General features: G+C 40.4%; 1 protein-coding gene across 1 annotated transcript in view; it reads right to left on the bottom strand.

The window, feature by feature from the left end:
* Positions 1-433: 433 nt before the first annotated feature.
* Positions 434-22,574, bottom strand: part of CDKL4 (cyclin dependent kinase like 4) — a 45,706-nt gene continuing 23,565 nt past the window's right edge. The window contains exons 4-10 of the mRNA XM_004765525.3: positions 19,409-19,481; positions 13,712-13,802; positions 12,603-12,800; positions 11,124-11,206; positions 10,202-10,258; positions 4,403-4,537; positions 434-2,209 (exon numbers count right to left, since the gene is read on the bottom strand). Of these exons, the coding sequence (XP_004765582.1) occupies positions 2,108-2,209; positions 4,403-4,537; positions 10,202-10,258; positions 11,124-11,206; positions 12,603-12,800; positions 13,712-13,802; positions 19,409-19,481 (739 nt within the window). The 3' untranslated portion in view covers positions 434-2,107. The remainder of the gene's footprint in view (positions 2,210-4,402; positions 4,538-10,201; positions 10,259-11,123; positions 11,207-12,602; positions 12,801-13,711; positions 13,803-19,408; positions 19,482-22,574) is intronic.

The raw sequence follows: 22,574 nt of genomic DNA, 5'->3' as shown, positions 1-22,574 counted from the left end.
AGAGCCAATGAGCAAGTGTTACTCAGATGATTTTCTTCATGGTAAAAGAATTGCAGCAGAGCATTTTCCTACAGCATTAGATGCTTTCTCCCCCTGGCGCCCCGCCCACCCCGTGATCTCTAAATGATGGATTTGTCTATGGAAAAAAAAAAAAATTGAGAGAGAAAAATGCCAGTTTGCGTTAGTTCTTAAATGTAAGCAAAAATAAGGAAAGACAGTCACCCTATCAACCCTTGCCAAAAAGTCCATCGCTGTCTGAAGCATGATTATAAGCAAAATGGGAAGTGGAGTTGTGTGCTGTATTCTGAATTTCTGCGTGTGCGTGTGCGAGTTATGTAGATACGCGGGAGAGCTGGAGCAGGAGTAGCCCGGCAATGAGAAGGCTTACCTGGTAAAAACACTATGAACGTTGAAAAGAAATGTTTCAGCAAAGTTGCCTTTTATCTTTTATTTCTCATTTTCCTGGTTCCTGTGGCTCATTTAATTAAAAATGCGAGAAACATACAAATCTGAAGAGGCACATTCTTGATGATAAGATGACAAGAAGACCACCTTAGAAGCTTATAGTCACACTAAGCGTGTTAAATGGCCAAATAAGCCCACTTAGAACATCCTTCCAGTGAGCAGGAAACTATTGTCGAGACACCGCAATTCCTAAGTAAAGAGATGCTCCTCCCAAATAACTGAAGATTCTCTAGAAGGTTCCATGGCTATGTTTATAGGTGCAATAAACTTTTAGAGGTGAACAGAAGATGGTGTAGGTGGGAGATACCTGGTGTTTCTTGGAATTACGTGTATTTGCAAAATTTAACAACGTTCAGGTAAGCATGCCAGACCCAGGAGCAGAAAAGAGTTAATGCAATAACCTTAATATTTATTGAAACATCACTATTTTGTGCCTTTATGCCAGACAGCGATAGACAACCCCATATTATTTTACATGAGTTCCTTGCTAGCAAACAAAAAGCCCTTTAAACAGACTGCATCATTCTTCCATGTCTAGGATAAAAGGCATCTACTATGTTGTTTTAAAACTTTTAATTATAAACATATATATAGAGAAATAGGTACATATGTGTATATGTAGGTGTATCTGTCAAGTTTACTAGAGAAAATATCCCAGTGTAAACTGGGCTCATCTATTGTGGTGTTTTGTTTGTTTGCTTCTTTTTTTTTTTGGTAGGAGACACAAAGAAGGTAACTGAAAGATAATCTTTTTGCTGTTGGAAGCATTTAAAAACCTGATCTGATATACAAGTTTAGGGCTGCACAAGTTCACAGAGGCTATGGATTCAAATGTTTGGAAGTATATTGACCTTGAACCAAATATTTAGGACACACACCCAACAGGATACATCTAGGCACTGAGATGATCAAGCCAGGAAAAAGAAAAAGAAACCACGATGCTCTAAAGGATAGCATTAGAGTCAGCAGTCAATTATCACAGGATATTATGTCCTGAGGATGGTAATTCCTCGTAGTTCCTTATTTGCTATGTAAATGTATGGAATTTTCTCTGACTTCCTTTAAAATTGGAATCATCAATGTCTCATGAGACAGAGAAAGTAGTGTCTTCCCTGGAATCGAGGGATAAACCTACATGACATTTACAGGTTCCCTTCCTACACCAATATAAAATCCAGCACTACTCAACAGACCTGGTTACAATAAGCATGAATTAAAATGCAGAAACATAATGTCATTCCTTACACAAACAACAGTTAGGCAAGCTATTTGGTAATGCTCTAAGACATTATGTAGTCAGGTAAACCAAAATGACATATGTAACTCTTTTTTCCAAAAATCAACATACAAGCCCACAAATTCTCTAAATTGCCTCTGGAAGGGCTGCTCTGATGAAATGGAAAATGTCTCCTCCATATGTGCAGTTTCAGACTCTCTAACATTTAAAGAAAATGTTCTAAAAGATAAAGTTGGCATGTAAAAAGCATGGGCAGAGGAATCAGTAATGATCAGAGCAAAACAATTCTAGAAGGCATCTTAATTTTCATATGGCTCATTTGCATTTGAAACACTGAGAATCCCTATCTCTCTTGTACAAAAATGTGTACATATTAAATTACTTTCCACTTGAAAGAACATTTTCCTAAATGTTTGGAAGATGATCAAATTTTAACTGGAGGACTTGTTTTCTTCCATCAGGTGTGGGGGAGATGTGGCTTCCTGGTATGAGAGGCAACAGTTGATTCTAATAGCAGAACAAGACAAAAATAAGAAAGTAAATGGAAAAGAACTCCTATTTGTATAGTTTGATTTAATGATGGTAAAACAAAAAGATACATATGATACAAAGAAGTCAGAAGAGATCAATTTAAAAATCAAACAGGGTTACCTTTCCAAAAATTGTGATATTCTGATACTTGAAAATTAGGTTCTATTACTTATTCTAGGATTCTCATGGATATTGTTGATTTATTTCAGAATGTTCATTTCTGAGTATCTAGTCAGTGTTTAAAAGCTAGATGCCCATCAGCTATTAGACAATAATTTCTGAGCATCTACATTCTACCTATCTTAAATTAATAACTTTAGGATATTTGGCAAAACAGTAAAGATTTAATACCTCTTTACTAGCAATACTAAACAATATTTAGCGTTAAGGAAATTGTTGGGTTACTCACTCAGAGATCTACAAGTTGGTATCCAGGGGGGGAATTTGAACTCAGAAAGTGAAAGCACATTGGATGAAAAGATCTTTTTGAATTTTTAGTTTATTTTCTGATAACGGTAAAACGTTTAGGGAAGAGGCCCATGCTTTGAAAGAAAACCAGAACATGAAAGACATCCCTGCCTTCCTCTTGGCCTTGCTCTCCAGAGACTTCACCTGGTGGCAGGTTAGACATGGTCTCAAGGTGGGGGCTCTAGTAAGGCTTCCTCATGAAGTGGGGACAGGATGCAGTTGACTAAGGACAGAGAACATGACCTAAGTTCTGTAAATGAGATTATTTAGGTCTATGCTGCTCTTTGTGCTTCTTTTCCTTTTGGAGAAATAAAGTCTCTGAACTGTATCAGCTGGGCTACCGGGTATTAAGGAATGGGGGAACACAGCTGTGTAAGTCTCCAGACTTACAGGAAGGGCAGCATTCTCCACCCTACCCTCCACGCGAGGCTGGGAGAATGGCCGTCCGGAACCTAGGGGCAGGATGGGGCAGTGCTGCTGTTCACCCTCCCAGGCCAAGCGTGGGGAATCTGGTGAGATGTTTCCAAGGGGACAGTGTTTTTACACACAACTCACCCTGCATTTCGAACAGCTGGCTCAGACTTACTTGAGCAAACCCTAATCTTTTGGTTAAGATTTGGTTTTGCAAAGCGCATTGGGCTTGACCTGCAAACACATAACTTAAAACAGTAGAAGATAATATGGTCTATGTAGTAAAAATTTGAAAATCATCTTAACATATCATCTTATTAATTTGATATTTCTCAATAAACTTTGATTTTAATGATCAAAAGGTTGAAAAATAAACCCCTGCTTTCTTCCTTTATGGTAGACATGCTAATAAGAAGATAAATGACCAATAAGTAGATCCAAGGTGGACCCTGAAGCAAACAGAATGGGATGACTGTCCGTCTGCTAACTCGAAAGTTACATTTTTTTTTATTAATAAGCAGTGTTCAGCTATTTATTTGGATAATATTTACCGAGTACCTTCTATAGGTCAGACACTGTTTTAGGTGCTGGGACACAAGATAAAAAATAACTCCCAAACCAAAACAAACCTACTTCCATGGGGTTTATGTTTTAATTTCAAAGTTTTTCTGAAACCAAGTAAAGCAATAGTAAACCGAGAAACTGCAAAATCAAGGCTTGTCATATTCATCATGTTGTCCTATGATATTGATATTGGCTTCATTTTAGGAAAGAATTTGGTTCTCAGGTCTTTAAGTTTCATCTCTTAGTATCTGCCAGAACTTGTCCTTGGTTTTGAGGAAAAGCCTAGGGAAGGCAGGCTTAGGTGCCTGCCATCAGTAAGAAGGGAAGAGTTGAGTTTTCTTTATGGTGTGTCTGGAGGCGACAGAGGGTCCTGGAATTCCTTGGTAACATTCAAACTCAGTCCTGCTGTTTTGGGGGATTTTATTGTATGAAGTTGCTGTATTTTGCGTCCGTGATCTGGCAGGTGAACTATCCAATCAGCATAGCAAAAAAGTTGAGCAATACTTTGATTCAAGTATATTTGGAATAAGATTTTGCAACAAATTTGTATATTTTCATAGTTTTTATGGTTTTATTACATCAATCACCAAAATTTATTAAGATAAACAAATACAACTAAACCAGTGCAAAGAAAGGTCTTGGTGTCCACCTAGTCTCACTTTGAAAGGCAGGAAAAAAAAAAAAAAGATTCATTTTTATAGCGCTTTAACTTTTGAACAGAGGTACCTGCTGGCGTCTTCTGTTTCTTCCTTCAGTACGTGCTTTTCTTTTAATTTGGTCTTCATGAAAAGAATCAAAGTACGGGCTCTCCAGGAGTTGGGCACAGGTTAATCTGTCATCAGGATTCATCTTCAGACACTCCTTTGGAAAAAAAGAAAGTGTGAAAAGAGCGGCCCATTTTGTTACTATGACCTGAAACTGAATAACTTGTTAGAGCAAATATGAGCCTAGAAAATTTTTGGGTTTGGGGCGCCCGGGTGACTCAGTGGGTTAAGCCTCTGCCTTTGGCTCAGGTCATGATCTCAGGGTCCTGGGATTGAGCCCCACATCGGACTCTCTGCTCAGCAGGGAGCCTGCTTCCCCCTCTCTCTGCCTGCTTCTCTGCCTATTTGTGATCTCTGTCTGTCAAATAAATAAATAAAATCTTTAAAAAAAAAGAAAATTTTCAGGTTTGTATATTATCAAGTACTTGAAACTCGTTAATAACTAGAATAACTTTTTTTTTTGTTTTTGCCATTCAAAGTCTTGAGGGTGGAATTGAACATTCACTGTCTCTGGAAGGGGGGTGCTACAAGTACAGCAGGTGTTTCTTTCTTTCTTTTTTCTTCTTCAAAGACTTTATTTGTCAGAGAGAGAGAGAGAGAGAGAGAGAGAGAGAGAGAGATACAGAGTACAAGCAGGGGGAGTGGCAGGCAGAGGCAGAAGGAGAAAATGACTCCCTGCTGAGCACGGAGCCTGTGATCCCAGGACCCTGAGATCATAACCTGAGCCAAAGGCAGATGCTTAACTGAGCCACCCATGCATCCCATAGATCAGGTGTTTCTACCAATGATATCTTTTCACTACTTGTCAAAGTAAATAGTTTGTGGGATACTTTAAGTGTGATCCAAGGTGTGATCCCAGGACCAGCTGCATTAGCATTCCGGAGCAACTTCTTGTAAATGCAGTTCCTGCTCAATCAAAAGCACTGGGGGTGGGAGCCACTGGTCTGCATTTGATAAGCTCTCTGGGTGATTCTGATACCTGCTCAAGTTTGAAAACCACCAGTTTAGGGAGATGGCTAAAGTATTTGTCTTTAAAGTCTTCATAATCGGGGCGCCTGGGTTGCTCAGTGGGTTAAGCATCTGCCTTTGGCTCAGGGCATGATTCCAGGGTCCTGGGACCAAGTCCCGCATTAGGCTCTTTGTTCAGTGGGGAGCCTGCTTCCTCCTCTCTATGTCTGCCTGCCTCTCTGCCTACTTGTGATCTTTGTCTAATAAATACATAAAACCTTTTAAAAAACTAAAAAAACTAAAGTCTTCGTAATGAAACAAATCTAAAACCTGGATAATTGGTATATATATGTATATAACAATAACTAGAGGCAAAAAGGAAAAGGTACCATCATGGCCCTTTATATTAGAGACTACTACAAGCCTCTAGCTTCACCTCCAAGAGAGGGGAGGGCTCTGGCAGCAGCAGGGTTGGTGGAATCCTGTCGCAGAGATTTTCTTCAAGAAGCCCTGATACTCTTTGGCCCGAGAATGGGGCTTTTCCCATGGAGAAAGATCGTGATCCCTAAGGAATTAGAACCGCCTTAGAACATCCAGGCACAGGAGCCCTGAAATTTCTTGCCTTATGACCATAATAGAGAATTAAAATTTATCAACATAACAGACTTATTTTTGAGGCATTTGGGTGTCCAGATAATTATGCCAACTGTGTCTGCCCCAGTCGGGGCTGCCCTGTGGTGTCTGTGCCTCCCTAGCCCCAGCTGACAGGTCTCTGAGACCCTTGCGAATGCCACCACCCCTACAGTCTCACCTGCCCCTTAGAGCCAAGTCTTATTGCACCTGGTTTTAGGAAACAGTCCTGCTCGGCATACCCAAGTTCCCTTGTCCTTCCAGAGCTGGTGCCTGCTCCACACAGATCCTACCCCATGCCCATGTTGATGATCCCTACCATAATTAAGTATAACTGCTACTGGGGGTCTGTCTCCTCAAACCCTAACACTGTCAGGACTAGAACCAGCACAGAAAGACTGATATTCAAAGATTCTGAGTATAAGCTGTGGTAGTCTATTTCTTCATCACTCTGTTCTGGCTTTTGCCTCCATCATTCCACATAAGTGACTTCTGTTATTCATACCTAGACTTCCATATTCATGCATCCAATGGGTAGATCATGTTCTCATCTCCACAATGTTAGACACTACTCACCACATCCTCCTCCTTGAAACTCCCTTTGGCTTCTTGATGCCTCCCTTTCCGTCTTCTTACCTCATGACCACCCCTTCTCAAACCAGCCAGAGTTAGTTTACCTTCTTCTTTCTAGTGGGTGGGTGGGACTCCTTCAGGCTCAGTCCTAGGTTCTCCTTTCTCCTCTCTGTTTCTAGATAATCTCACGGATTCTTAAGTCTTCAATTACTAAGGTTTATCAGAGACTTCCACATGTATATTTATGGTCCAGACCTCTCCTTTGAACTCCAGACCCACATATGCTGTGGCCTACTTAACAGTTCTGATTTATCTCAAGGGCACTGTTACGGATTGACTTGTGTTCCCACCAAACCATGTTGAAGCCCTAAGCCCCAGAACTGTATCATGTTGACCTTGTTTGGAAATAGGGTCTTTGCAAATGTAAATTGTTAACATGAGATCATAATGGAACAGGCCGGTCTCTAACCCAATGGGATGGTGTTCTTATAAGAGAGAAGATAGTGCAAAGACAGACACAGAGAAAACACCAGAAGACAGAAGCAGAAGTTGAAGTTCTGCTTTCAAAAGCTCAAGAATGTCTGGAGCTACCAGAAGCTGGTAGAGGCCAGGAAGGACCCACCCTGAAAACTTCAGAGAGAGCATGGCCCTATCAACACCTTGGTTTGAGACCTCTAGTTTCCAGAACTGTGAGAATAAATTTCTGTTGCTTGCAGTCACCCAGCTCGTGGTACTTTGTTACAACAGCTCTAGGAAACTGGTACAGATATCTCATGGTTGCGGCCCTCCTCTACTTACTCCTCAGATCTGAATCATAACTAAGTCCTATCAGTTTAATTTCCAATAATTTGTTGAATTCATCAACTTTCCTTAACAGGCTTTCAATCTATTGAAATACAGTCTATTAAATACTAGTGGTTTTTACTTTAAAGAACATTTTTAGATTCTAAAAAGAGGCTGCTAATGCTGAGCTGTTCCATGGGACCTGGGCTAGAATGACATCCTATTTTGTCAGTTCTAGAAGTAATGAGATGAATTGGGTGGAGTTGAGGCTTCTGAGTTATTGGCTCTCTAGATTAATACCTTTCTACACACCAGGAGGCTGATGAATTTTCAGAGGTGCTTCCTGATCAGAGTGTCCCCAACCAGAGAAAGGTTTTTAAGAAGAGGGATAAGAAATTAGAACTGCAGGGGCACCTGGGTGGCTCAGTTGGTTAAGCCTCTGCCTTCGGCTCATGGTCATGGTTTCAGGGTCTTGGGATTGAGCCCTGCATCAGGCTTTCTGCTCAGCAGGGAGACTGCTTCCCCCTCTTCCTCTGCCTGCTGCTCTGCCTACTTGTGATCTCTGTCAAATAAATAAATAAAATCTTAAAAAAAAAAAAAAAGAAGGAAATTGGAACTGCAAAGTACATGTCAAGATCCTTTTCTTGAAACTTTAGATTTCACAGAAAAGCCTTAAAAATATTTCCAGGAGCCTACAGACTTCTTCTCTGGCCAGATTAAACTGATAGAGTGATAAGATGTTATCGCTAAGAAAGCAACTGAGAAATAAATAATACTGTGTCTGCTGTCTCATTTAAAACCTACTGAAGAGAAACACACAAGCTCTGCTGTAGATTGGCTACTCCATGCCACCACTGGCTTTGGCATTGCATTGGCTGGTACCTTCACCCATCTGAGCAGATGCCTGCATAGATGATGGCCTAGTCCCATGGGATGACTACCTATTATGGGACCTGGATCTTATTTGTTATTAAAGATGTCTCACTATGTTTTTCAGAGATGTCTCACTCTGAAAAACAATTTGAGGGTTTTGAAGGGGCGGGGGGTGGGAGGTCGGGGTACCAGGTGGTGGGTATTATAGAGGGCACGGATTGCATGGAGCACTGGGTGTGGTGCAAAAATAATGAATACTGTTATGCTGAAGAAAAAAAAAGATGTCTCAATTGCAATTAGTGAAAGAAGGCCTTTCTTCATCTAGCCTGGAGGAGGAATCTAGGAGATAGGGTGTGACCCATGCAACAGCGGAACCCCTGATGCACTTAGAGAATCCTTGGGTCTTTGGTCAGACACTACAGGTATAAATCAAATGGTTGAGTGACAAAACTAGCTTCATCCAGAATTGGGCAGGCAAATAAAGCACTTCACCTTTGGAACTAATGACAGGGGGTTTGTCCTAGACCTTGGAGTTTTTCTGCCCTGGAATTGCCTTCCAGGAAGTTTTCTCTGTCCTTAGATAGAGGAGTAACCAGCAGAAGATTTGGCCGGCACCTGAGAATGGGATTGCGGTGCTGGACAGATACCCTCACCGCAGGAGGTCTTGCTAAAGTGCAGGTGGGTCAGAACGGCCTGTCCAGAACAAGGCTGGGAAATTGGAGTTCTAGGACAGGGCATGCAGAATGCCAGGTTAAGGCAGGTCAGAGAAGGGAGACAGAGAAAGGCAGCTGAGAGCCAGTAAAGCTCTGGTAAGTGCAGTCTGAGGGCACAGAGACGTCAGGCTTTCAAGAGGACTCAGACCAAAGGAATCCAGCACCCTGGATAGCACCTTGGCAGCGACCACCACTAGCACAATGGTTAGTCTACACAATGGACTCTAGGTCATCCAGGTGGCTCTACCTTCTAGATCAGGTAACTTCTGAGCTAGGCTGTGTATCATAATCACCTACGGGGGTGTTTAAAGATACAAATTCCAAGGTCCTATACAGAGATTTTGCTTCTGTAACTCTTGAGGTTAGATACTGGAATGTATATTTTTGAAAAGCCCATTTTGATGAGTAGTCATTTTGATGAATAGTATGGAAACCACTGCTATAGATAGAACTTAATTGGTTGCTGAAAATAGATACTGTTACTAATATCCTCATCCGTATCCCAGTAAGAGCTTTCAGTATCCACAGTGGTTTTAAGAGTCACATCTTCTAGCATGGGTCAGTTGGTTAAGCATGAATGGCAGACTAGTCATAGGTGAATTTCTTCTGCTTTTTATTAGAATTTGTGCTTTTTGACTATTTCTTTTGAGCCTAGTGAAAGAGCTATATCTGGTGTCTGCTGTTTCTGAGTTTGCCTGGTCTACCAATTTTTTTTAAATAATGATTTTAAAGTTTATTTAACCCAATATATCTAAAATGTAATCAGTTCAACATGTAATTAATATCATAAAACTTGAGTGAAATATTTAATATTCTTTATTATAGCAATTTTCTTAGAAATCTAGTACATCTTCATTCTAATTAGCCATATTTCAAGTGTTCAATAGTAATATATAACTACTGACTATGATATTGGACAGTACAGTTCTAGACCTTCATCCTCATAAATTTACTGAGTCAGATTTCTTAATAAATGCAAAAGAAGTAATAGTGTTCATCACAGCAAATGCTAATTTACTCTTGTCTTTGACTAGTTTTAATGGATATGTTACAAAGATTAGTGTTTCACTTACTGATGTTCCTTTAACTATAATTATTTTATAGTTCCTTATTATTTTCAGTGACTGTTATTTTCCTATTATTTTCAGTATTATCTGCCCTCTTGTCAATCCCTCCCAGAGTTACTAGCTTCAATTATTACATCTTGCAGGCAGTAATGGTTATAATTGATTCTTAAGTACCTTCATGAAATTCAAAGACATGGGATGAGCATCTGAGAACTTTTCTTCAAGAGTTTCCTAGAAAACAAAATAAAGAATTTCAGTGTTACATGACAACAAAGTTATGTTTATTCTGACTATATTAGAAATAATAACATTTGGAGAAAGACTTCTCTAGTAGGTTAGATAATTCTTTATAAGGACTTTTTTAAAGTTTTTTTTATATAATTTTACACTATAGTATAAGATTTAAAAGACAAAAACTGGAATTATTTTTAAAATTTCACAATGTCTTAAAATTGATGCTTGGTAAATGTGAGCTCCAAGTGTCCCTGAAATCCTACAACAATAGGATTTTATTTTATTTTATTTTTTAGAGATTTTATTTATTTATTTGACAGAGAGAGAGAGAGAGAGAACGAGCAGGGGGAATGACAAGTAGAGGGAGAGGGAGAAGCCAGTTTGGAGTTTTGATTTTAGATACAATGAAGATCATTTTGTAGAATGACTTTCCACTTGAAAATATCTATTATCAAGAAATGGTTTTTATGGACTTGAGCTTTGTTTTATAAGCCAAAAAAATCGAGAATGCATGTTTTCAAAAATAAAGACTACAGTAAGTACTGTTAAACAGTAGATAATTACTTCAGGGAAAGGTACTGAGTATTTTGACTAAAAGGATCAAAGTATTTTTGTAAGGAACTAAATATATCCCACTTAAAATTTAACATTAAGTTAATCTTTGACTAGATAGGGCAAGTAGATTTTTAAAGCATTCTCTTGCTTAATTTATGCTGTTTTATATAACTTCTTTGATCTGTGTCAATGTGCTAGAAGGAAAACAGGAGCCAAAAGTACAGATAATTTATTTTTTTTTAAAGTATCTGTACTTTAAAGAAAGTTGCAACACAAATAATAAAATATCCAAGATTGAGCAGTTTACCATGTCTTCTGGCTCAGGAATACTGATGCCATGGAAAAACTGGTTACTTTTGAAGATAGATTGATGTCTTGGGATTAGTTTTCCTGCAAAATACAAACCATGTAACACATGACAAATTTAATAAAAATGAAAGTGTTTAAAAGATTAACTTCTGAAGTCCAGATATACGAGAAATACTAAGCCTGATCATTCCTTCCAGATTTGGGAGGAGCAAGTCACTGCAAAAACGTGGCTCCTCGGGGAAGGGGCGGTCCTCCCATGCAACTCTCTTTGCCATGCATGGCTCGGTCTGCCACTCAGCCCCCGCCAGAAGATCAGGCAAGAAGACCATGCTGAGGGCTTTACAACAGATCTCATAACTATCTCACAGTAGTTGCTATTTTTAATAAGCAAAATAAGGCTTAGAAGTTCAATAACCTGTCTAAAGTCACATGGTCATTAAGGGACAGATGCAGGTCTGTCTCATGTCTGCTTAATGTAAATTTCCACAGTCCTTTTCAGCAATCAGTCAAACAATATATACTTAACGTGTGGCCTGTGGTGATCCTCTACCCTACATTTTTCATGCTGTAGAATTCTTGGAAAGAATGTGTTGGAACCAAACAGGGACCAGCATCAGACCAAAGAGCAGGACTTCCATTGCCCAGGAGTTGGGCTGTCAGGATAGGCTTGGGGCAGGGATTAATAAATACCATCGGGTGTGTAAATGTATCACTTTCCTTGTGTCCGTGCTGCTTCGTGAAAAGCTGCAGCCAACCTTCTGTGTCACCTCTTCTTCCAACTGCCCACGGATGCTGACACATGGTGGAAGCTTATGGAAGGGGCCCCTTGAGTCCTATTCCTTCTCTGCATCTAACTTTTATATGACTTCAAGCCAATCATGGAAACTCCCTGAGCCTCAGTTTCCTCACTTGTAACATAGGCACAATTAAAAATGTTATAATCCTTAATGGGTTTTTCTTAAGACTGGGAGAGATTAAGTGTGTGAAAGTAATTTATAAATTCTTAAGTGCTGTACAAAGTAGCAGAGTTGAGAAGTTGCAACAGAGACAGTATAGCCTACAAAACCTAAAATATTTATCATTGGGCCCTTTGTAGAAGGTCTGTTGACCCCTGCTCTAGAGTATAGGGGGGAAAGCTCTCCTTTGCAGTGGGCAGAAATGACATTTGATCAAATATCTCTTCGAGTCTGCTCTATGCACATGACTCCTATCCTTGTGTCCCTATCTTAGTCTGACATGGAAAGTAAGTGGATAGTTTATTCCAAGGCTAATTGACTTGACTCAGAAAGGCACCTGAGCGCCCCTTGCTGATCAAAGGCATGACTCCACATGGAGAAAGTGGTTGGGTTCTGGCAACAACCCAGCACAAGCAACCGAGCAGCACTTAGGAGAAGCAAGAAGGCTCTTGTTCGGTACAGTGACGTCCTATCGCTCTAACAATTGAGCAGATCTGTAAGCCATAAAATGCAACACCTACCCAGTGTTCTGATGATCAGATAAAGCTGGTCCACATCTGATTTTCCAGGCCAGAGTGGCTGGCCTGTAAGAAGCTCTGCAAAAACGCAGCCAGTGGCCCATACGTCCACAGAGGAACCGTACTGCGTGTCTCCCACCAGAAGTTCCGGAGCTCGGTACCACCGTGTCGCCACGTAATCAGTGTAGGCATCTCCTGGAACTGCAAATGCGTCAGTCAGATCAGGTGGGTCACATTCCTGTGACATGTGGACCAGGTCAGGCATTCAAGCAAGCTTCAGTAACTCCGAGGCCACAACACTCCTCACTCTGGAGGCAGCAAAGGCCCAAGTGCCCAAAAACTTCCACTGTGCGCTCAGACCGTCAGCTCAACTCCCAAGGGTCCCTCGGCTTAGTGAACACATGTGTTGGCCCACCCAGAGAGGGGGGCAGGAGTGAGGGTTTCTGTAGTGTAACCTCAGGTTGAAGCCAACTTCCAGGTGCGCTGTGAAGCCCCCTGTGTCTGTCCTGCCAGAGTAGTGGTTGTGTACACGCACCTTGCAGTGGGTTTTTGCCTCCCATACAGTTCTAGATTCAGGGAGGTATAATGATTTGTTCCCTTTTCCCTTTGGTTCCCACCCCCCACCCCCCACCAGTGTGGAAGGACTTCCTTTATCTTAGCACTGTCTCTGAAGGTTCTCCAGAATTTTCTGCTTAGTCTTCTAGTCTTACGAACCCCACAGGGTTTTCCTGATGTCTCTAGGACACAGTAATGTCTGCCTCCAGGGAACCACCTCACCCTCACTTTTGTACTTCACTGTGAACCACCTTGTATTGTGTTTTGTTTCTTTTACTTCAGATTGTAAGTGCATGAAGAGCAGAAATGCACCTTATAATTATTTTCCTTTGTGAGGCAAAGCACATAAACATGACGTCCAGTGAATTCGACTGGAGTGGAGTGGAGTGGAATTGCAGAGCGCACTAAGGTACTGGGTAAAAGGAAAAAGTGAACTTTTCCTCTTTGAATAATCACAGCATCACATTTAGCATCTGTCCAATATCTAAAACAAGTAAGAGTTTGTATCATTTCATAATCATCTGAATTGGATGGGTAAGTGAAAAATTCCTACTTACTCAGAATTCGTGCAAACCCAAAGTCACAGATCTTGATTATTCCTTGCTTAGTTATTAGAATATTTTCAGGTTTTACATCCCTGTGAATACACTGTAAGATAATATTTGATTATTTCTCTGGGTCATCAAAATGACAAAGATAATAAACATTAAATATTAGTTTAGATGATAAACACAGCTTGTGAGATAAAGATGCTTTTCCTTCATCTTTCTAGAAAAACTTTAATTGGCAAATTTTCACTTGTAAACCTTATCCCACCAAAAGAAAAAAGTCAGAATGCTGCTATATAAGTGAAGGAATTGAAATTATAATTGTTGGATAAGAAAACTTTTTTTTTTAAAAGAAGTGTCATGCAATTATTTCTTCCACATTTTATGGGCTCTACTTAAACTGCAAGAAGTAAAACTCTAGATGAGATTAGACTCAATGTACCTCTGATAAGAACTGCCACCCAGAAATCCCCATTCAGGTTGAATAAGTATTACAGATTTGAGAAATTGGAAAAACATTTGTATGATAACAAAAAAAAGTGCTTAAAAAAATCGGCTTATAACTAGAGTGACCATATTATTTATTGCTCAAATTGGGATGTGTGAAAGGAGCTCTGCTAGTAATCACACAGGGACAACAGGACCACACCACAACTGTCCTGGGTAAGCTGGGAGGTATGGTCATCTACTGCTCCAAAGACGCTGAGGCTTCCGCATGAGGGGACGAGGACCACTGCCACTTCCTCAGCAGTGAGCTAAGCTGGGAGCATTAGCAGCTCTCCTGAGAGATGACCACACAGCGTTGTTGGCCGGGGTCCCTCCTGGGAGAGTAGGACACCCCCGTGAGGCATTGTCCCCTCACAGAAGCTCCCGTGATTCCTCTGCAGGCGGGCACCTCACAATGTGCTGCCCTGCTGTAAAGGCCCTGAACAGAACACGTGCTCCTTGCCGGACGTTGCAAGGGTCACGCTGGAGTAAGGCAGGCTGCGTGAGCCTCACTCCTTGTTCTTCCAGAAGTGGCCACTCCATGGTGTGGAGGCCCTCCAAGAACACAAGTCAGGCGCTATTCTTCAGCACTTTATCTTTCCAGACCTTCCTCCCAGACAAGCAAACCAACAAAACTGCTGGTGCTCAGCCCTCATCTAGGGCTCTGTCCTTTCCACAGTCCTTGCACGTGAATGCCTTCATTCCTGCCACTATCTTGTGACAGCAGGTGGCCACTAACAGGGTCTCTGGATTGAGTGTCACAATAACCGGCTCCTTTTGCCCCACTCCTCTGTATCCAGTCAGTCCCTTTATATATTCCTGCCACATTGACAATTCTGAAGTAATTTTTCTTTGCTTCTGTGGTAGCTATCTGGGAAGAGAAAAGGCTGAGTCCCAAATTCATTTTAGGTCACAAAAATGGCAGTGGTGGTATAAGCTTGTTCCTAGTTAGTCTCAGTTATTGTCAACTATCTCATAATTTGTATGACCAACAGAAGAAAAGTCTAGGCCTCTTTAAAGTTCTAAGGCCTTAGATACTAATTTTTTAAAAAAATACACTGCTGGGGGTGCCTGGGTGGCTCGGAGGGTTAAGCCTCTGCTTTCAGCGCGGGTCATGATCTCAGGGTCCTGGGATCGAGCCCCGCATCGGGCTCTCTGCTCAGTGAGAGTCTGCTTCCTCCTCTCTCTCTGCCTGCCTCTCTGCCTACTTGTGATCTCTGTCTATAAATAAATAAATAAAATCTTAAAAAAAAATACACTGCTGTAGCATAAACCAACATAATTTTGAGGTCCTGCCTTTTAAGCAACACATTTACAAAACTTGGATTAACACTTATGAGTCCTAGTCACAATAGCTGGTGATTTACTAGGAATGGGTTATGTACCAAAAGAGTTTGCATCAAATTCTAGAATTTCTGGACTACATGTGCCATTATCAAGGAAATAGACTTAAATCGACACTAGTCTTTTGGCCTATTTAAATACAATTTGTGGATCTAATGCAAATCCATGTGAAATTTTTAGCAATTTATTTTCCACCAAAAAACCCACAAAGTCAAATCAAGTACTGATGTTTCCCAAGGAAACAGAAAAATCACTGGTGTAGGTACAGGTAAGAGAAGCTACTAATAGAGTGGAAGAGGATACTGAAGAAAGCAAAAGAGGGCAAAACTGCCTGGAACAGTAGGAAGTCAAGCACGGAGAATGGCAGCCGCTTAGTCATACCGCATTCACTTTCTCTGCTGCCAAGCTGTACTCAGTGCACACTCACAGTGCCTCTGGCAATCAGCTTGCTTTCCACCAAAGACCAAAAAACCTGCAAGTCAGTGTGACAGAAGCAGGTTTTTTTTTTTTTTATTTTAAAAATAACTTGGGTTGCATACACAGCTTTTAGAAAATATTGTTCAAGTTGAGTTATTTTGGCTAATGTGTAATCTCATTTTTAATGGCTCACAAGTCAACAAGAAGAGGTTGACCCTCAACTTTAAGAAACTCCAGAACTTTCACAAATTGCTTCTTGTACAACCCGATCAAATAATAGTTTTCTTTTCTTTTCTTTTTTAAAGATTTTATTTTTAAAGTAATCTCTACACCCCATGCAGGGCTCGAACTTACGACCCCTAGATCAGGAATCGCACACTCCACCAACTGAGCCGGCCAGACGCTCCTAAATAATAGTTTTCTATTATCTCAAAAGGTTGTCTTCTTTGAGCTTTCGAGATGGATACCTATACAGCAGTGAGGAAAAGGACCTCCTTCTTCACAACCAGAACATTAGTATTAACTAGATGTTGCAGCCTGATAAGCACATCCTGGAAGTCACTGCAATTTTGTCATTTTGAGAGGAAGTTCTTTTTGTCTAATATATCAGGTATACACAAATCCACGAGTTCATAATGACACTAAATGGGTCACTTTAGTTAACTCATTCTAGCAATATTAGAGGGTAAGAAAGAACTGGACTTTCTTAAGTCCAGTGCCTCTCAAATATAATGAGCATATGAATCTCTTGGAGATCTTGTTAAAATGCAGATTCTGATTCAGTAGATCTAGGGTGGGCCTGAGATTCTGCATTTCTAATGAGCTTCCAGGTGGTCTCTATTAATAAGACCTTAATCCCTTATTACTTTAACCTTCCTTGTCTTGGTTAGGATCACCACTCTGGAGAGAATAAGGTAGTCATGGTCTCCATAGGTTGAAAGCTGTGAATTTTCAGCAACACCATTGGGTCAGATTGCCTTTTCTATTGAGAATATCATGAGGGTTCCTTTAAAAATAAGGAGAGGATAAAGATTTCAGATGTAGTATTGTAACAGCTTTCATCTGACCTAAATTTTTTCCTTTGCATGCACTTTAGGCTAACCATAGCATAACCAGAGTTCAGAAATAATTCCCATGTTGGAGGAGGGAAGTTTATCTGAAAAATTATCCCTTTTTAATAGAGGTCCTGGATTATCAACGGGAGGTTTAAAACCTGTTGTTCTGAGGAGAGAAATGATAGCAGTTGCATTGAGCTCTAATAATGTTTGGGTCTGGTGGGAATAGTAAGTCACAACCAGTAGGTAAGTTGTTTGATTCATTCATTCATTCATTCATCTAGTTATTCAATAAATATTTATTGAGTGAGCACCTTTTATATAAAGAGATCCATGCTAGGTGTTGAGGAGATACAAAGATAAATCAGCACAGACACTGCATTCACGTGTATAACCCAGTACAGAGGAAAGTGTCTGACTACAGAGATAAAGGACAAATACTTATGGTATACAGAATTTCAAAAAATCATTTTAATTACACAGAAGACTCCTACAAGAACCTTAGGTAAGCTTTAATACTTCTGATAATACGGTAGAAAGCAACAGAGATGTGGTTTAATTAATTTTTAAAAAGATTTTATTTACTTATTTGAAAGAGAGTGTGAAAGAGCACAAGCAGGGGAGCAGCAGAGGGAGAGGGAGAAGCAGGCTTTCTGCTGAGTGGGGAGCCCGATGCAGAGCTCGATCCCAGGTCCCTGGGATCATGACCTGAGCTGAAGGCAGACACTTAACTGACTGAGCCACCCAGGTGCCCTGAGGTGTGGTTTTAATTCAGTGTCATCTTTAGTATGTATTTGAAAGCATTTGCATCATGAAAACCAGGCTTATGTATCTTGTGAACAAAATATTTTTTATTTTTATTTTTTTTAAGTAGGCTCTACGTCCAGCATTGAGCCCAATGCGGGGCTTGAACTAACGATCCTGAGGTTAAGACCTGGGCTGAGATCAAGAGTCTGATGTTTAACCGACCGAGCCACCCAGGTGCCCCACCTCAATACTTTATTAATAGAAAATGTAAGCTTTTGATTGTTCCTAACAAACTCTTCATTGACTTTCTTAAAACTAAGGGAAGCTTCCTCTAAGTATTGAAATTTATTTCCATGATTTTGCATTCTTTTCCAGCAATCCTAGACTATGATAGATATTCTGCTGGCATCAAAACTGACCATATTGGTAGCCTCTATCCCTGAGCAGGTACTGCCTCTCTCTAGGCACCAACTCAAAAGGTCTAGAGTTATTTTTTAAAAAACTATCATTATAGCAGTGATTCCCCAGAAACCAACTTAAGCTCCCATTGGCCCAAGATGGGACAATTTGAACATCAGAGAGAACCATGATTGCAAAGGATTGAAACACATCAAATGTGTAAGATCTATAAATTTGTAATGATGCCTACATTCCTCTAAAACCTTTGTTGTTCACTCTTGGAGGCTGCTAAGATACGAACTTATCATTCTGAATAGTAGCCAGAGTCTGTCAGGGTGGGTTCTTTTCCATATAACTAAAATTAATAAATGCAGAAGAGATAATAGAGTTTGAAAATCACCATCTTTTAACCCTAATGAAATACTAGATACAGGCAGTCATCATCAATGAAGGCTAAAGTCATCAAGTAAAAAGGTTGACCAGGAAATTCATAGTGGAGAGGATCAAACTAATAGCTCTTAAACCCACTAATCTATTTCAAGATGATCAAAAATGAGTCAAGCTGACATATGCCTCATGATGTTGATGCAAGAAGACATGTACAGCATTACATATGAAATATTCTTGTCTGAAAAACTGAACCCCAAATTATCAAGTCTCTAGACACAAATACTAATTTGCTAGAAATACAGGTGAAAGAACAAGTTAAATGACACATACAAAGCAATCAGCTGCAATGATTTCTAGAACACAGTAGTATCCAAAGTGTGTTTCTTGGACCAGCAGCTTCAGTATTAACTGGGCAAATGTTAGAAATGCAAATTCTTGGGGCCCTACCCTGGACCTATGGAATCGGAAACTGTGGGTGGGCCCAGCAAACCGTATCTTAATGAGACCTCCAGGGGTGTTGATGCATGCTCAAGTTTGAGAACTATGGATCTAAAAAACTAATGCTAAATATATATATTTTTTAAAGGATAGAGGAAGAGGGCCTGTTGGAGAATAAAAGACTCAAAAAGCATAAAAACAAAATCAAACCAAGTGCCATGGGCAGAAGGAACACTGAGTTCACACAAGCTTCTAATTCATAAGGAATATTTGGTTTTCATGGAAATTGGAAAAAAAAAAAGCCATGGATTAAGTTTCCCATATTCTGTGACTTTCTTCCTTTCCCTCCATCTTTAGCTCTTTAAGGCAATCCCTGAGCTATTTAGGAGAAAAGAAGACATTAACAAATATGTTGGAAAATGTTACTTACGTTATGTTTATGACAGAAATTAAGAGCTTGAAGTGTTTGCCATAATACACTTTTGATCACTCCATCAGCAACTCTGGGGGAAAGAAAATTAAAAAGGAAATAAAAACTCCTAAGATGGGGAGTCAGGAACAGGAGCTGGGGACAGAAATGCAGGGGTGAGGGCCTGCAGTGGCCAACAAACACGGTGCAAACGGTGCTGAGGATATATATTTTTTGCATGTGTTCATGGAAGTTGGTTTACTGTATTTTCATTATAGATACAAATTTTCTTTTGTAATTTGAAAATTTTAGATATCCGTAGAAACGGTTTATCACAAAAATCCAAACAGTCTTGCAAAGTAAAGGAATAGAAAGTGCTGACTCAAAACTTTTTACCCCAAACTTTCTCTTCAGGCAGGCACCTCTGTTTCTTTCCCTCTCTCTGTCTCTCTCTGCATTTACTACTTTTTTTTCCTCTGCATTTACTTTTTAACTTTATTTTTAGAGAGGGGGCGAGGGAGAGAGAGCATCTTAAGCAGGCTCCATGCCCAGTGCAGAGGCCAGTGTGGGGCTCGATCTCGCAACCCTGAGATCATGATCTGAGCGGAAAAAGTCAGATGCGTAACAGACTGAGCCACACAGATGTTCCTTTAATTTTAAATAAATGCATTCATATGGCTCAAAATTTAAAGAGTATAAATTTAAAATTTAAAGAGTATATCCATGAAGAACTGTCTCTCACAGCTGGCTAGTCACACATTTCATTCTCTGCAACGTCCCCCTCCTCTTTCAGGAAGCATATATATGTGTAGAGGTATAAATACTAATGCGTTTACGTCTATTTCGTGGTCTCATTACATGGATGTGTCATAATTTACTTAGTTAGTTCCCACTGGTGAGCAATTAGATTGACTCAATTTCATTCCTAGAAACAAAATATGTATAATCATCCATCTTACTACAGTTGTGCAATTATCTTTTTAAGGCAAGTTCTAGAAGTGGGATTTCTAGGACCTATGGTAGGCACATGTTGAATTTTGATCCTGCAGATGTGACCTTCCGATAGACCTAAAACCTGGTTTTGCAGGAAGGAAGGCATACTCAAAGATTGACTTCCAGCCATTTGGAAACACACTCGAGTATGTGCTGCAGTTGTGTAAGTTTCTTACACCTGGTGAGCAGGCAGGTGCGCAGCTGGGGAGGCCAGGGAGAACCCGTGTCCCATGAGAATGAGAGGCTGGGTGCTTCTTGTCCCTGCAGGATCCTGGAAATACGGGAAGGTATTTTTCACTGCGGAATTGGAGATCTGGGCAATTGACATTTGTCTGGGAGTAGTCTACTTGGTGTCACCATCTCTATAAATTATAGCAATTACATTCCCTTTAACTTTCTCTTGATGCCTTTCCATGGCTCACATCACTGTCCCATGATGGCGCCTTCAGTTGCATATTGCCCACGGAACCTCTGTGTGTTCAAGTCCCTATCTCCTTACTGTCTTGCCAACATCTGGTTTTGCCATTGTTGTTTGTCAAACTGTGGTTAAAATAAAAAGATAGCTCATTTTGGTTTTCGTTGACATTTCACTATTAGCGACTTTTGTTTTCACATGATTATTGGACATGATGTGTCTTCTTTTGATTATTTCGTATTCATGGTCTTTATATCTTTTGTGACTGGTCTGTTTACCCTTTTCAAAACTGATTCATGAAGACTCATTATATACCAGAGTCTGCATATGTGCTGCACATATTTTTACCCACGCGTTGTTTTTCAACTGTGTTTGTGGGGATGGGGTGACTGCATAGTTTCGAAAATCTGAAACACAATATGTCTTTTGCTAAGTGTCTACTGTAAGAATTTTTTAATTAAAAAGTTTAAAATGATCTAATATTCCAAACATAGCCATCACTTGGCCTTAATGTTTTATCATACTTGGAAATTTAAATCATATGTTTAGATCCCTTGTTAAAAACTAAACTCATCCTACAGGTGATGCTGGTCTCACAGAGGTGTGGGACGGCCTGTGTGTGACTCGAGCATTGAACCAGCTACAAGAGCTCACCATGTGGATCTGCGGTACTTGCTGAGAAACAGCAACAGTGTGTGGAAGGATTTTCCTCAGGGCAGTTTTCTGAGTTAAGGTCATAGTTATGGCGGCACAGTCCTGATATCCTGTGGTCTGGTGGCAGCCCTCTGATTCCAGCTCTTCTAATTATTAAGTATTTCTAATATTGTGAAAGCTCCAAATTCTCAATATTAAATCTCTTTCTACTAGAAGTGTCTAGAGCCATTTCTAATTCCTGCACTCAATTCTTTTTTTTTTTTTAAGGCTGTTTGTTTTAATTTAATCAATTTATTTATTTGACAGAGAGAGAAAGATAGATAGAGAGCATAAGCAGAGGGAGTGGCAGAGGCAGAGGGAGAAGCAGGCTCCCTACTGAGAAGGGAGCCCAATAAGGGACTCAAAACCAAGACTTTGGAATCCTGACCTGAGCTGAAGGCACAGGCTTAACTGAGCCACCCAGGTGCCCCTACCTGAATTCTGATATAACCTGATCTTTTTCCCCTCTTTGCCTAGAGCCATGCCACCGACACCATTGCTTTAATGTTTTTATAAGAGAAAGACGAGTATAGCCATTTTGAGCCCTATGAGGCAGAGTTCAAATCCCAGCTGTGCTGCTTCCAAGTTTTAGAACCTTGGGTAAGTTATTTGTGCCTGCAGTTTTCCTCATGTGTACAGATGGAACAATGCCACATAAGTTCATTAAGACTATCTCCTGAGAGTCTGGGTTTTCATATCTCCATAGGTTTAGGAAATGAGGGTCTGAGATCAGGTGAGGCCAGTGGATGAACCTGAAACCCTCTAGAAAGACAAGAAGACCCCCATGAGAATGGCAAAAGCCCTGAGGTGAGAAAGAACAGGTATGTGGGAGCAACAGTTAGGAGGCCAGTGTGGCCAAAGCATGAGTGAAGAGGTTGGTGAGGCTGGCTGGGGCCAAACCATGGAGGGCCTTACAGATCTGGGTAGGTAGTTTGGATTTTACTCTAAGTCTAAAGGAAAGTCATTGAAAGTCATGAAAAAGACAAGTGGTAGAATACGGAGAGTGGATTTCTGCACGCTGAGTGGAGACAGGATAGTTTATGAGGCAGCTGACTTAACAATGTAGGCGAGATGTGGTGATGTTGG

This window comes from Mustela putorius, unplaced genomic scaffold (genome assembly GCF_011764305.1).
Source record: "Mustela putorius furo isolate JIRA1106 unplaced genomic scaffold, ASM1176430v1.1 tig00000281_pilon_pilon_pilon, whole genome shotgun sequence".
Taxonomy (NCBI): Eukaryota; Metazoa; Chordata; class Mammalia; order Carnivora; family Mustelidae; genus Mustela; species Mustela putorius.
This window is presented reverse-complemented; position numbering and strand designations above follow the sequence as displayed.